Genomic DNA, 13,439 nt, shown 5'->3' with positions numbered 1-13,439 from the left:
ATCTTTTAGAAATCTAGAATCATGTTCGTGTCTCCAAAAAACACTCAAATAAACTATTACAGATCATAATAGGCATATTCACCAGTTTGAATCCTTTCTGTGCTAAATTGATCGACAATGCAATTTTCCATGTTCGTCAAATACCAGCAAGAACAATGTCTGATTTGTGTAAGTTCTGGGATAAAGTTTCGTCATCTTGTTTGTCTTGAAGTAATCTTCAGTCAGGGGGAATTTCCTGCCCGAAGCACCACGATACACCGCTGTTCACCCACTCGTTCCCAACCACCGCCAGTCTTAGAACAAGATGCATAACCATATACAAATATGTATTGTAAAGACGATGAATTAGGCAAATTGAAGCTGTTAGCCTGTTACAACTAGGGCTAGACAACACCAGCGATGGCAACAAGCAAGGAACAATACGAAATTGAGTTACATGATAGTAATCAGTTCTACCTAGAACATTAGGGCATTTTGACAATTTCAATTCTTTCATACAACAAATTATTTGAAATAAATATGGTTATTAGATCTAGGGGTAAATTGCTAATTCCAGAAACTAGAATGGACAAAGTGTGAGTGTGTGTTTTGTGTGCGACTGGAACGTGAGAGGGAGAGAAGCTGAGAGAGTTTGAGATCGAGATGGACTCCATGGATGCTCTTTCTAGCAATGTTGAAATTAATGGGAGAACAAGAAAGATACATTCGTGTTCTCCGGCAGCGACATTGGGGAAGAGAGTGTGTGATGTTCGTTTTGTTCATGGGGCTGATGTCGTGAGTAATGCTTGAGTTGGATGCATTTTTCTTGTTCGTGGTTGCTTCTCGTCCTTCCGGCAACACTGAAAGATACGAACTCCGGCGAACTTTGTTTCTCAGGTGAGCTTGGTTTTTCTTTTTGTTTCCGTTCATTTGACGTCAAATATGTGCGGATAGAGAGAGAGAGAGAGAGAGATTTTAATATTAAATAATTATATATATATATATATATATATATATATATATATATATATATATATATTTTTAAATAAGGCAAAAATTCATAAATGGTCCCTGTGGTAGAGAAATGACAGAAATTCCCTTTAGTTAACGGCCAAAAGCTAACGGAGTTAGCGAAAAGGACCATTTGTTAAAAGTTTTGAAACCACATGGACCATCTGTGAGGTTTTTAAAAAATAGGGACTAAACTTCAGATTTTTGAAAACCACAGAGACTATTTTTGAAGTTTTGTGTTAAATGTATTATCATTCCTTGTTTTCCATATGCTCCAAAGAGTGCTATAGCATATCCCAATGAAGGTATTTGTGAAGCCTAGTTAATGGTATAATATGCTTAAAATAACACTTCAAATTTAATTATATATTTCTAGTAAATTAAGTTATACATAATATACATTAATATACAATAAGGGTTAAGAGTGCTATAGCATATCCCAATGAATGTATTTGTGAAGCCTAGTTAATGGTATAATATGCTTAAAATAACACTTCAAATTTAATTATATATTTCTAATAAATTAATTTATACATAATATACATTAATATACAATAAGGGTTAAAAGTAAAATTTTCAAAACTAAAAGATTTAAATAATTAAAAGGATATATGAAAGTTAAAAGGGTATATTTGTAATTAGATAAATGGTATATAAAAGCTATAATTGTAACTAGAATCTAGTTACTAGATAAAAGGATGTTAAAGGTGTACGATAATTTTAGTATTCGGATTTCGGACAATGCAAATGATAAGGTCCTTCGATTATAAAACACCCAAGCAACCATAGATTTTTCAAACACTCCCTGTTTTTGCAAAAATTGTAAAAAATAAAATAAATAAATAAAAATATAACTTGAAGATGACGTTCTGCGTGACGGTTCAGAAGAAAAAACAATAAGGTAAGTTTGCTACTTATTTATTATAAATATCATCGTATACATACTCCCATCACACCACAGCCTGCAAGCAACCATGCAACCTCTCACCATCGTCTCTCTAATTGTGGCTTCACTCTTTCTCATTGCTTGTTGGGCACTATCACCCAAGACTTTGAAGAACTTTCCACCAGGGCCACCAAAACTACCTATTATCGGAAACATACACCAACTCAAAAGCTCCACCCCTCATCGAGTTCTTAGAAGGTTAGCCAGGAAATATGGCCCCATCATGTACCTACAGCTCGGCCAAGTCTCTACAGTTGTCGTGTCTACACCTCGACTAGCTCGAGAGATCTTCAAGACCAACGATATCTGCTTTGACGACAGACCGACCAGCACAGCCTCTCAAATATTCTTTTATAACGCTCAAGACATTGGGTGGGCTCCTTGCGGAGAATACTGGAGACAGATGAAGAAGATCTGCAGATTAGAGCTTCTAAGTGCTAAAAAGATTCGATCTTTCAGCTCCATTCGGGAAGAGGAGCTTAGTCGTATAACTAAGGTTTTTGAATCGAAAGCCGGAACACCCGTCAACTTCACGGAAATCACTGTGGGGATGGTGAATAATGTGATATGCAAGGCTACGTTGGGATATTCTTACAAAGACCAGGCTACACTGATCGAGCTATTGCTTGACGTGTTGAAAACTTTGAGTGCTTTCAATCTAGCATCGTATTATCCCCGTCTACAGTTTCTTGACGTGATTTTGGGGAAGAAAGCCAAGTGGTTGAAGATGCATAAAAAGCTTGATGGCATCTTGGAAGATGTGTTAAAGGAACATAGAGCTAGAGGAAGAAACAATAACCATCAGGAAGATCTAGTTGATGTCCTGTTGAGGGTGAAGGAGACCGGTGACATGGATTTCAAGCTCACGGACGAACATGTCAAAGCCGTTGTTCTGGTAAATATATACATACACCTATATACAAACGAGTGGCCTAATCTAATGTGTTAATACAGGATATGTTGGCTGCTGGAACTGATGCATCTTCGACAACACTTGAATGGGCGATGGCGGAACTCATGAGGAACCCTCAGATTATGAAGAGAGCACAGGCAGAAGTGAGATCAGTGGTGAAGGGAGACACAATCACGGAAACCGATGTACAGAGTTTGCATTACCTGAAACTAATAGTAAAGGAAACATTGAGGTTACATGCTCCTACACCATTGTTAGTACCCAGAGAATGCCGGCATGACATCAACGTCGGCGGATATGATATTCCGGCCAAGACTAAGATAATAGTAAGCGCCTGGGCTTGTGGAACAGACCCTGATAGTTGGGAAGATGCCGAAAGCTTCTTTCCAGAGAGATTTGAGAACTGCCCGATCAATTACATGGGTGCAGATTTTGAGTTCATTCCATTTGGTGCTGGCCGGAGAATTTGCCCAGGAATTACATTTGGGCTGAGTATGGTTGAATACCCACTTGCTAATTTCTTGTATCATTTTGATTGGATGCTTCCAAATGGATTAAAACCGCATGAGCTTGACATCACAGAAATCACAGGGATTTCTACATCGCTCAAACATCATTTGAAAATCGTCCCGATCCCCAAAGTCCTTAGCAAAGTAAGATAAGCTTCAGCTTTAATTGGATTGGTCGTGCATTTGTTGGGGCTCTCGTCAGTGTTCCTTCTTGTTGTTCCTTCTTGTCGTATCATATGCCTGTACTTTTTTCATGGATTCGCAATAATATGTTTAATTTTCATTTATGCGTGACAATAACATATTTACTTTTACTAGGGATGCCAATTTATTTATTTATTTTTCTTATTTTTTTTTGTGAAAGTGTGTTGAATTTGGAAACCATGGTTGATTTCTCGTTACAAGAATATTGATCTTTAATGGCGTCTCCCCGCGAATATTCCAAAATGTCGCTATTAAAGGTATTAGCGCGGCATCTCGCCGTTAAATGGTCACCGCTGTTGATTCATCACTAATGCTCAAATCGTCGACGCTATTGTCTCACATCGCCGCTAAAAGTGTATGTCGCCACTAACACTAATTGTTGTTTTCTCTTTTTTATTAGTATTTCTTTTATTATTTAACATTAAAAATACTAAAAAAAACAGTATAGAAATATAAAAACAACTATGAAATATTAATTGCAGAAAAATAGATCGAAACATTAAAATTTAAAGATACGGTGTCCCAAAGTATCAATCCAAACATTAAGTGCAAATTATGTTTTAATTCTAACAAAACATTACATAAATCCTACATGTAGCTACATGTCATCATCACTCTCTCTCCCCCCTCGTTCTCTCCGGTATCATATCGTGGTGAAAACGATCGAAACCATTCTTCAAGTCTCGAATTACATGTCGGGTCTTTTAACATTGTTTGAAGCATATCCGACTACAAAAAAAAACAAAAAAACAAAAAAAAAACATAATCTTATAAGTTAAACCAACAACTTACCAAAATATAAGCAAAGTACAAAATATATTATCAATATATCAAACTATAAAAATTACAATTATGAAACTATAAATTACCAACATATAACCAAACTAACAAATACCAAACTACAAATTACCAACATATCAAACTATAACTAAACTAACTTTTACCAACATATAAACTATTATCAAACTAACAATTACCAACATATAAACTATTACTGAACTAAAAGTTACCCACATATTAAAAAATTACGAAAACATAACCAAGCTAAAAGTTACCAAACTAACAAATATCAACGTATAAAACTATAACCAAACTAACAATTACTAACATATCAATATATTTCCTAACTAACAATTACCAAAACATAACCAAACTCACAATTACTAGAATATAACCAACTAACAATTACCAAATTATAAATACCAACATATCAAACTATAACAAGTATATATAAGAAATTTTAAAATTAAATAGTCTTGTTATACCTATGATTGTGGTTGTGACAGTGGTGGCGACTGTGATGGTTGTTCATGATCGTACATTGACACAACCATAGAATGTTTACGTCCGATGCCTCTGATATAGCCGTGTCGAGCATCCAATATTTTTTCAAAACCATTTGTGTTGTTAGTCCTCTTTCTTTGGTTAAAGCTTGAGTTTGTTGATTTAACTCTAGGATTAAATCATTTTGTATTTTCAAAAAATGATTAACATCATAATATAAATAAACACTTATATGAAAATACTATAATTAATCACTTACAGATTGCTACTCGGCACTAGTACTAACGAATACCCCTTGGTGATCGGTATGAGTCTTATAAAAGACTTCGAGTCTACTAATGTCCTATTAAACATTAAAAATTAGATTAATTATACTTTAAATAAATAATTAAATATATCATAACTTACTTATTTGAAACAAGAATTACTATACGACTACAACCACCCTTTGTGTGTGGATTGTTGTAGTGCACAGACTCCTTTGTTTGCCGTCGAACGCTTTATAAAGGGGGTTTGAAAATGTTCAACTGCTTGCACCAAATTTTCACGTGACATACCCTTGGGGGGGGGGGTGGGGTGGGCTAATTCCCTTGGGATATATACAAGCCCTCCGACTCTCTCAAAATAATTATGTGCTTTACTTTTCGGTCTTTATAACGTTTTTGTAGAGACACATTAATGCTTTGCAATAACTGAACACGTTGGGGATCCAATTTGACCTAATCCAAATTGAAATTTATCTACAAATACAAAATAATAGTTAATTAGATGTCAATCACAAATAAACTTAAAATATTTATCATATATACAACTTCGACATTCCTTAAAGTAGGGAAAACATTGTCCCAACCAGATACGCTAAAATGGATGTTCTCCCACATATACCGCCCAATCTCATGGGTAAACATATTGCCACATTTCCCGATAGGGGAAAATGTGAGCTCTTTGTCGAAATCCAAACCTATTGGCTTTCCCTTGTTTTTTGAAACTGCTTTTAAAGTTTGATATTTTTGGATAATCCACGTGTTCTTTTTGGTGGCTCAGCGAAACAATATAATTAAAAATATTAGTCACGATATAAATGAATAAAAAAATTAATTAAATCGTAATAAGATTTATCTTCCTCTTTGTGGTATCCACAACCAAAGACTACTGGAGGTGGTAGATCCCCAACCCCATTAGCTCCATGTCCTAGCCCCATGACATCAGCCATGATGTAAAACAGTATCCTCCAACTAAACCCCCAATATAGCCTTGTTAGAATTTAGGAACGATAGATTCTAATAAAAAACATCATAAGAAGAGTTGGATGATTGACAAGAACACGAAGAGGTAAATAAGAACTGATTTCATTAATGGGTAAAAGAAGAGTTCGTTACAACAGATGTGCATAAATATTCTGTCAAAAAGATACTCATTATGTATAACTAGCACTCCTATATATATAGGCATGTAAGAAGCACTAAACAGGAATCCTAAGTCAACAGTTCATAACTGCAAACCTAAGAATAACATAAATTCCAAAATCGAAACAATACATTTCGGAATAGGTAAAGACATTATATGTAACATACTATTGCGAACACAACACATACATCTCTGACACAACACAAATTTTGAACTCTAACAATCTCCCCATTTGTGTTAAGTTGTTGTAGTCTTTACCTTCTCTTTCACTTCAAAAACCAACGGTATATTCTTCAAAAGTATCATATGAACAATCACCCGCCATCTAATCATATCTTAGACTCATTTGACATCGCTTGGTTTATTCAACTTGCACAACTCAACCCTTGAAAGCACATTTGTAAGTGTTGTAAAAGGATATAAGTTTTTGTCTCGCAAATACAAAATGCAATACCGATTAGCTCCATTTTCCGATGTTTGAGAAACGATACCCCAAGGCTCTTTCTTAATAAACCCAATCTTCTGATTCTCAAATACTTCTGTTTGATTAAGTGACTTCACAATTGGTTTTCTACTCAGCTTCTTCTCAATCTCTACATCCAGTTTACTAATTTCTTGAATATAACCTCTTACTATTCTTCTCAAGATCTGAAAGATAGGCTCATATTTAACTGGATCCTTTGAAACATTACTAGAAGAACAATATAATCATAAGGATTCATTTGTGGAAGATCAGCAAGAGTAAAATCTAATACATGGTTAGCACCCCGGAACCCGTTGAAATAAATATTCACAAAACCTTCATCATCAAAAGATTTTCTAATCTTCACTCCTGAAAACATTTTAAACTCCATGTTTTAACTGAGGTTTTCACTGTTTGGCATAAAAGTTAAAAAGCTTCTTGTTCTTAGGTCAAAAGACCATTTTTCCCTTAATCAATGATCTAAAACATACTTTTACTAACAATTGACGAAAAGTCAAATTGGTCAAAAAGTCAACAATCAATGGTAAACAGTGCATCGTGTCATGGCAAACCCTTAGATGTATCGTGTTCTAGTTCCACAAAACAGTCATGTGACTCCCTTGTCCACCGTATCATGGTCAACCCTTGACTGTGTCGTAGTTCTTCTGGCAGAACAATACTTTTATTAAGCTCTTAATTTGTTAAGTCCAAGCCACATATTTTCCAAAAGGATTTAATACCATCTTATAGTTCATAAAAATAGAAACTTTATGAAAATGTAAAATTATGCCAGTCTCGCACCATTCTTGGTAAAAAAAAATGGTGAAATATGGTCCTAACTCCATGCATTTCACCAAATGGAGAGTAAAGACCGATCTAACACATATAATACTCCTGGTAACCTCAGAAAGCAATAAAGTTGCAAATTTTGTTGCCTCAGTTCACTCAAAACTCAAAAAATGGATAAAACGAAATGAATCAGAGTTTGAATTGAATCTAGAACACAGGGAGTAAATATTATCTGGATGACTCAATTAAACTTCTGAAAGATACAAGAGAGTTTTTAGAGTAAGAACACGAAGTGCCCAAAAGTTACTCTACCCTTATTACCTATCCCTATTTATAGGAATGACAGAAGTAAGCAAAAAGTACATAAGGGCTAAATCTAATACGCTTCGACATACAAAAGTGCCCTTATGAAATACATATAACGAACACTGCATTACATACTTCGAATCGTATCAAGCTACAGTAGACTTCGACACCTCACAACAACTATTTGAACCCAACAGGGCCAAACCTTGGTCTTTCATACACATATCATACAAGTACTTTGTATCCTTTAAAACAAATAATAGGTCGGTCTTGGTGCCTTCGACCCATTGATACAGTGAGAAAACTCACCTCAGTCTATTGGAAGCAACAAGATGCTCGACTGCTAAATAGGAAGATCCCACACTACACAAACAATTAGCCCTAATCAGAATTAGGTCACATTCCCAAATCATGGGCCTAAGCCCTAAGTCCAAACTCCTAAAATAAGAACTCAAATCCCTTTTCCCTTAATGGGCCTAACTATTCCTGGCCTACATGCAAAAACGGGCTCCAAGGACCAAAAGGCCCTACTACATTACCTAAGGCCCATTAGAAAATTCAAACGTCTACCTACTCTAAACAAATCAAGGTCCAAACCCAAATAAGGCCCAATGACCAAAAAGCCCAACACAATACCAAAAGTTCACTGGGAGTGTACGTGCGGCGTAATCCCAATACATTCAGCGTACTTGACCTCCATGCAGTACACGATGCGTACACCTTGGTACGCTCAGCGTACTGCGCTGCTCAAGACCTTCAACCATGTGGTGCTTAATCCATGGTAGTCTCATAATCTAATTTCTAGATCTCAGTCATTAAGAGGGCCCTAGGGCATAAAGTTGACAACTTTATGCCTTAGCGTGTCTTATAAGAGTCCAACATCCATTTTTGTTCATCAAAGCTCACATAAAGGACCTAGATTCATGCATGCCTTTGCATCAACCACCAAGATAACATTTTTATGCTTTTAACATGCCAAAGGGACTAAGATCTAGCATTTCTAGCTTCTGGAGTTGCCAAAACTCACAACATGGAATCCATGGACCAAAAATGAGCTTATAAACAAACCCTAACTCTAACTATCAAAAGGATCAACAAGGTATGAGCTTTTTACCTTCAAAAGCTTCCTAAGATGATGTAGATTCAGGATCTTGAAGCTCAACCACATCCAAGGCTTGCTCACAAACTTCTTCTTCTTGCAAACACACCAAAAAGGCCATTAAAGTCACGTTCAAGCTCAAAGATCACTATCAATGGCAACTAGGGTTTTAGGGACGTTCAAAGGCAGTGAAGGCTGATAAGAGTGAGGGTCCAAAGGTCATAAGTGTGCTTAAATAGGGATCATGCCCTAAAATTAAGGTTTTAGCATTTGGCTACGTACGCCCCGCGTACGTGGCTCATATTCATGACTCCGCATGCCCATGTACACTAAGCGTACATAGACATATGCACAGCATACGAAGGGACCTCATTCACAATAAAACTATTATTCCAAGGACTAAAAGGGAAAATACATGCATTCAAGTGTTACAAATAGTCTGTCCAACAGTCCAAAAATCATACTTAAATGTCATCACATGTGATGATCCAGTCAGATTATGAAACCAATTCACAATCGTATTGGGATTTAAAGACTGCAAAGTTGTAATGTACTTAGGCAACTTAGTAATGTTACTTTCCTAAGTTCCATAAATAGTCTTTATGGCTTTTCTCCTACCATGCCATCCCTTTCGGTAAGAGACATCTACATTTAGGCTATTTTTAATATCTTCTTGTGTTTGTGTCACCAGATACTCAATCCTTTGAATTTGAATGGAGGATATACGATGCAATCATTGCAAAATTTAAATTTATGTTATGATTTACAATAAACGATCTAAACAAATTATGTGCATCTACCCAACATGTAATTGTCCACATGTGATGACTTTTTCTTAATTTCACGAACATATCATGCACAATGTAGTGTGTAGTGCATAATATCATAGCTTTCTCTTTTATCTATAGTCTTACACCTTGCTAATCATGAACTACTTTTACTTTTGTACACTTTAAACTCTCTATTTTGGAAGATCGCCTATTTACATGTGTCTTATTTTCAAATTGCATTCCTAACCTTATTTTGTTTTCTAATTCACTCTAAACATCTATATGAATGTTTTTTTTTCCAAATGAGCTATGTCAATATCTACAACATCTCTATCATTATTCATAAAGTTCATTATTGAGGTTTGGCTCACATCATTAGGAATCATCCTCAATATTAAACATTGACACACCATTAGTATTTTCATTATATTATAATTTAGGGTCATCAAATCCAGAACCATTATCTGTCTCAAATGTATCATCACTAGTACTTGTTGGCAGATGATCTAGATTTACAGATAAGTATATCAAAATGTAACTGTATTAGAGAAAAGTCATAAATTATGGTGCTACATATGATGTTTTATATTAATATATGCTGGATGTGTAGATATTGATAGGTACCTTATATGAAGGAAGGAAGGAAGAGTTAGAGAACTTGGAATTCAAATAAAATAATATAAGTATCTTTTTGTCTTGTTCACGTTTAGGTAACTTTATTTTTTTGTACATATTTGATCATTTTAACTTGTTAAACGTGTTCACATATTACCATTGTCACATGCTATATCAGGAGGTGACAATGATAATATGTGAACACATTTAACAAGTTAAATTGTTAAATATGTACAAAAAAATTAAGTTACCTAAATATGAACAATTTTTTTTTATAAATTTCTTAAAATATTTTATAATTTCTTACAACATTTTTATGATATTTTTTTTCCTATATGATTTTATAATACAGTGTTTTAAATCTTTGTTTATATTTTCTTTTAACATTTTTTATTCTTTCATATAATTTTAATACAAGTGCTTTTAAACCAAATATTTTATAAATGTTTTAAAATTTTCTTACAAGTATGTAACTTGTTTTTTATTTATTTATTTATTTTTACATTTTCATATATATTTTTATAACTTTCATACATTTATTTCTAAACTTTCATTTACAACATTTTTAAAATGTTACAAAGATTTTGTATGATAGTTTAATATTTTTTATAACAATTTACAACACTTTTGTTAAATACTAGTTTAAAATGTCGTAATAAAAAATTAAAAGTTTATAAAATTTTAATTAAAAAGTATTAAAAAATTGGAACAATTTTAAAACATTTACATTATATAGATTTTTTTTATTTGCTAAGTAATATTTTCTTTTTATTTTTTTAAAAGACTCTCCATACTTATTGTTACATATTTAATTTATTAAATTTTATTGTTAGATACTATTAATTTAAAAATATTGTATATGCTTAAAATCAAAAGGAAAAAAATTATACGAGGCTATATAAAATATTTCACAAAACAAAAACATATTTTTTAATTAAAACGTAAAGTTTAAAATTGATCAATATTTAGAAAATTATGGATATTTTAAAAATAAAATTTAATTACAATAATACAATCAAATATGAAAAATAAAATCGCTATTAAAAATGGGGAAAATGACTTACCAGAGTAATTAACTTTTCGTTTTGTTCATATTTAGATAACTTTTTTCCTTTCGTACACATTTAACCATTTAACTTGTTAATTTGTTCACATATTATCATTGTCACCTGCTATATCCGGTGACAATGACAATATGTGAAAACATATAACAAGTTAAATGGTCAAATATATACAAAAATAAAGAAGTTATCTAAATGTGAACAAAACGATAAAGATGATTACCCTGACAAGTTATTTTCCCTAAAAAAATGATGAATTAAACTTAGGGCATCCACAATCCATTGAACTCTAAGGAGTTCAATGGATTGACGCATCACTGCCACATCTACATTTTACTTTTTATTCAACTATACTCTTTAACATCCACACGCCATTAAACCATTCAAAGTTTAATGGATTTCTATATTTGGTTTGAAATTTAATTGAAAAAGAAAAGATTAAATCCATTGAACCACTCAATGATCATGGAACTCTCCCATTCAACTCTCCTCCATGTCATCACTCACACTCCATTAAACTTCTATTCAATCCTAGTCATCATCTATTCAACTCTTATTAAACCCCCATTTTGAATGCTCTTAGTTCAATCAACAAAATTTACAACACAAAAAGTAACGAAATATTTTGGATTGTTTATAAATAGCGACGTGTTTCATGAATAGTGACAATTGAATTTCAATTGCTTTTGCTTTTGAGGATAACAATCAATATTTTTAACTATAATAATTGCTTTTGCTTTTGTAGATAACAATCAATATTTTGAAGGGTTGTGCTATAAGTACCCCTCTTAACTAATTTTATCCCCCTAGCATCAATCTAATTAACTTTTTTCTTTTGATTTAACATCATTTTTTTCTTTTTTTCTTTTTTTTCTTTTTTTTCTTTTTGTTTTTTTGTTGTTTTTTCTTTTATTATTATTATTATTATTATTATTATTATTATTATTATTATTATTATAAATTTCGATAACCATATAAAATTCGGACAATATTTTAAAATTCGTACAACATTATAAATTCAGACGATATTATAAAATTCGAACGACTATATAAAATGGAACAAAAATAAAGTTTGCTTTCAATCCGCATAAAGCACCACGCAAATGCAATACCAAACCAATTAATATATCCGTGATAAATAACGAAAAACTTTCCTTTTGTTCCGTTTATATAGTTGTTCGAATTTTATTATGTCGTCCAAATTTATAATGTCATCCGAATTTTAAAATTTCATCCAAATTTTAAAATGTTGTCCGAATTTTATATGGTTATCGAAATTTACAATAATAATAATAATAAGATTAAAATTAAAAATTAAAAACAACAAAAAAACAAAATAGGGAAAAAACAAAAAAATAAACAACAAAAGACAAAAAAATAGGGTGGAATTGGAAAAAAAGAGGTACTTATAGCATTGTCCTATTTTGAACTGTAATTGCTTTTGTTTTTGTAGATAACAATCAATATTTTGAAGTGATAATAAATAGTGTCAGGTTTCATTGGTTTTTTTTGCAACACTTAAATGTATTTGTAATATATTAATTATTTGTATCAATTTAAAGGTATTTGTGAAGTCTTTTTTTTGGAACGAACAAACAATTTATAAAAGGCCAACCACCAGCAAGTAGGTAGAGGAAGGCAAATAAAGATGACAAAGTGATTACAATTTATAAACAAAGAAAAAGACAATTACACTATTCAATCCAATCTATTCTAGATTTCTTCCTCCTCTTCTTGATCCACAAAACTAAAAGATTTAAATAAAAGGATAGATGAAAGTTAAAAGGTTATATGTGTAATTAGATAAATGGTATATAAAAGCTATAATTGTAAATATAATCTAGTTACTAGATAAAAGGATGTAAAAGGTGTACGATAATTTTAGTATTCGGATTTCGGACAATGCAAGACAATTATAAAACACCCAAGCAACCATAGATTTTTCAAACACTCCCTGTTTTTGCAAAAAATGTAAAAAAATAAAATAAATAATCTCAATTCTAATAAATGAATAGTTTTAATCTCATTTTGCCAAGTATCACTCTAATACAACTTCTCATTAATATTATGTCATGTGTCATGT

At 32.6% G+C, this 13,439-nt stretch overlaps 1 protein-coding gene across 1 annotated transcript; it reads left to right on the top strand.

Annotated features, from left to right (window-relative positions):
• The first annotated feature begins 1,931 nt into the window (after positions 1 to 1,931).
• On the top strand, positions 1,932 to 3,645 carry LOC145167491 (costunolide synthase-like). The gene is made up of 2 exons (XM_079086701.1): positions 1,932 to 2,831; positions 2,891 to 3,645. Exons 1-2 carry the CDS (start codon positions 1,965 to 1,967, stop codon positions 3,509 to 3,511), a joined length of 1,488 nt encoding a protein of 495 aa, XP_078942827.1. The 5' UTR covers positions 1,932 to 1,964; the 3' UTR covers positions 3,512 to 3,645.
• The last annotated feature ends 9,794 nt before the right edge of the window (positions 3,646 to 13,439 follow it).

The sequence above is a fragment of the Lactuca virosa genome, chromosome 3 (assembly GCF_052849685.1).
Source record: "Lactuca virosa cultivar CGN04683 chromosome 3, Lactuca_virosa_CGN04683_v6, whole genome shotgun sequence".
In the NCBI taxonomy this organism is placed as follows: Eukaryota; Viridiplantae; Streptophyta; class Magnoliopsida; order Asterales; family Asteraceae; genus Lactuca; species Lactuca virosa.
The sequence above is the reverse complement of the archived record's forward strand: the minus strand, read 5'-3'. Positions and strand labels throughout refer to the sequence as shown.

What these genes read in the sequence shown, in the direction of transcription:
- LOC145167491 (XM_079086701.1), top strand. Translation starts at nt 1,965, where the DNA reads ATGCAACCTCTCACCATCGTCTCTCTAATTGTGGCTTCACTCTTTCTC. An exon ending in ATGTCAAAGCCGTTGTTCTG is followed by an intron (nt 2,832 to 2,890) that starts GTAAATATATAC and finishes GTGTTAATACAG; the next exon opens with GATATGTTGGCTGCTGGAAC.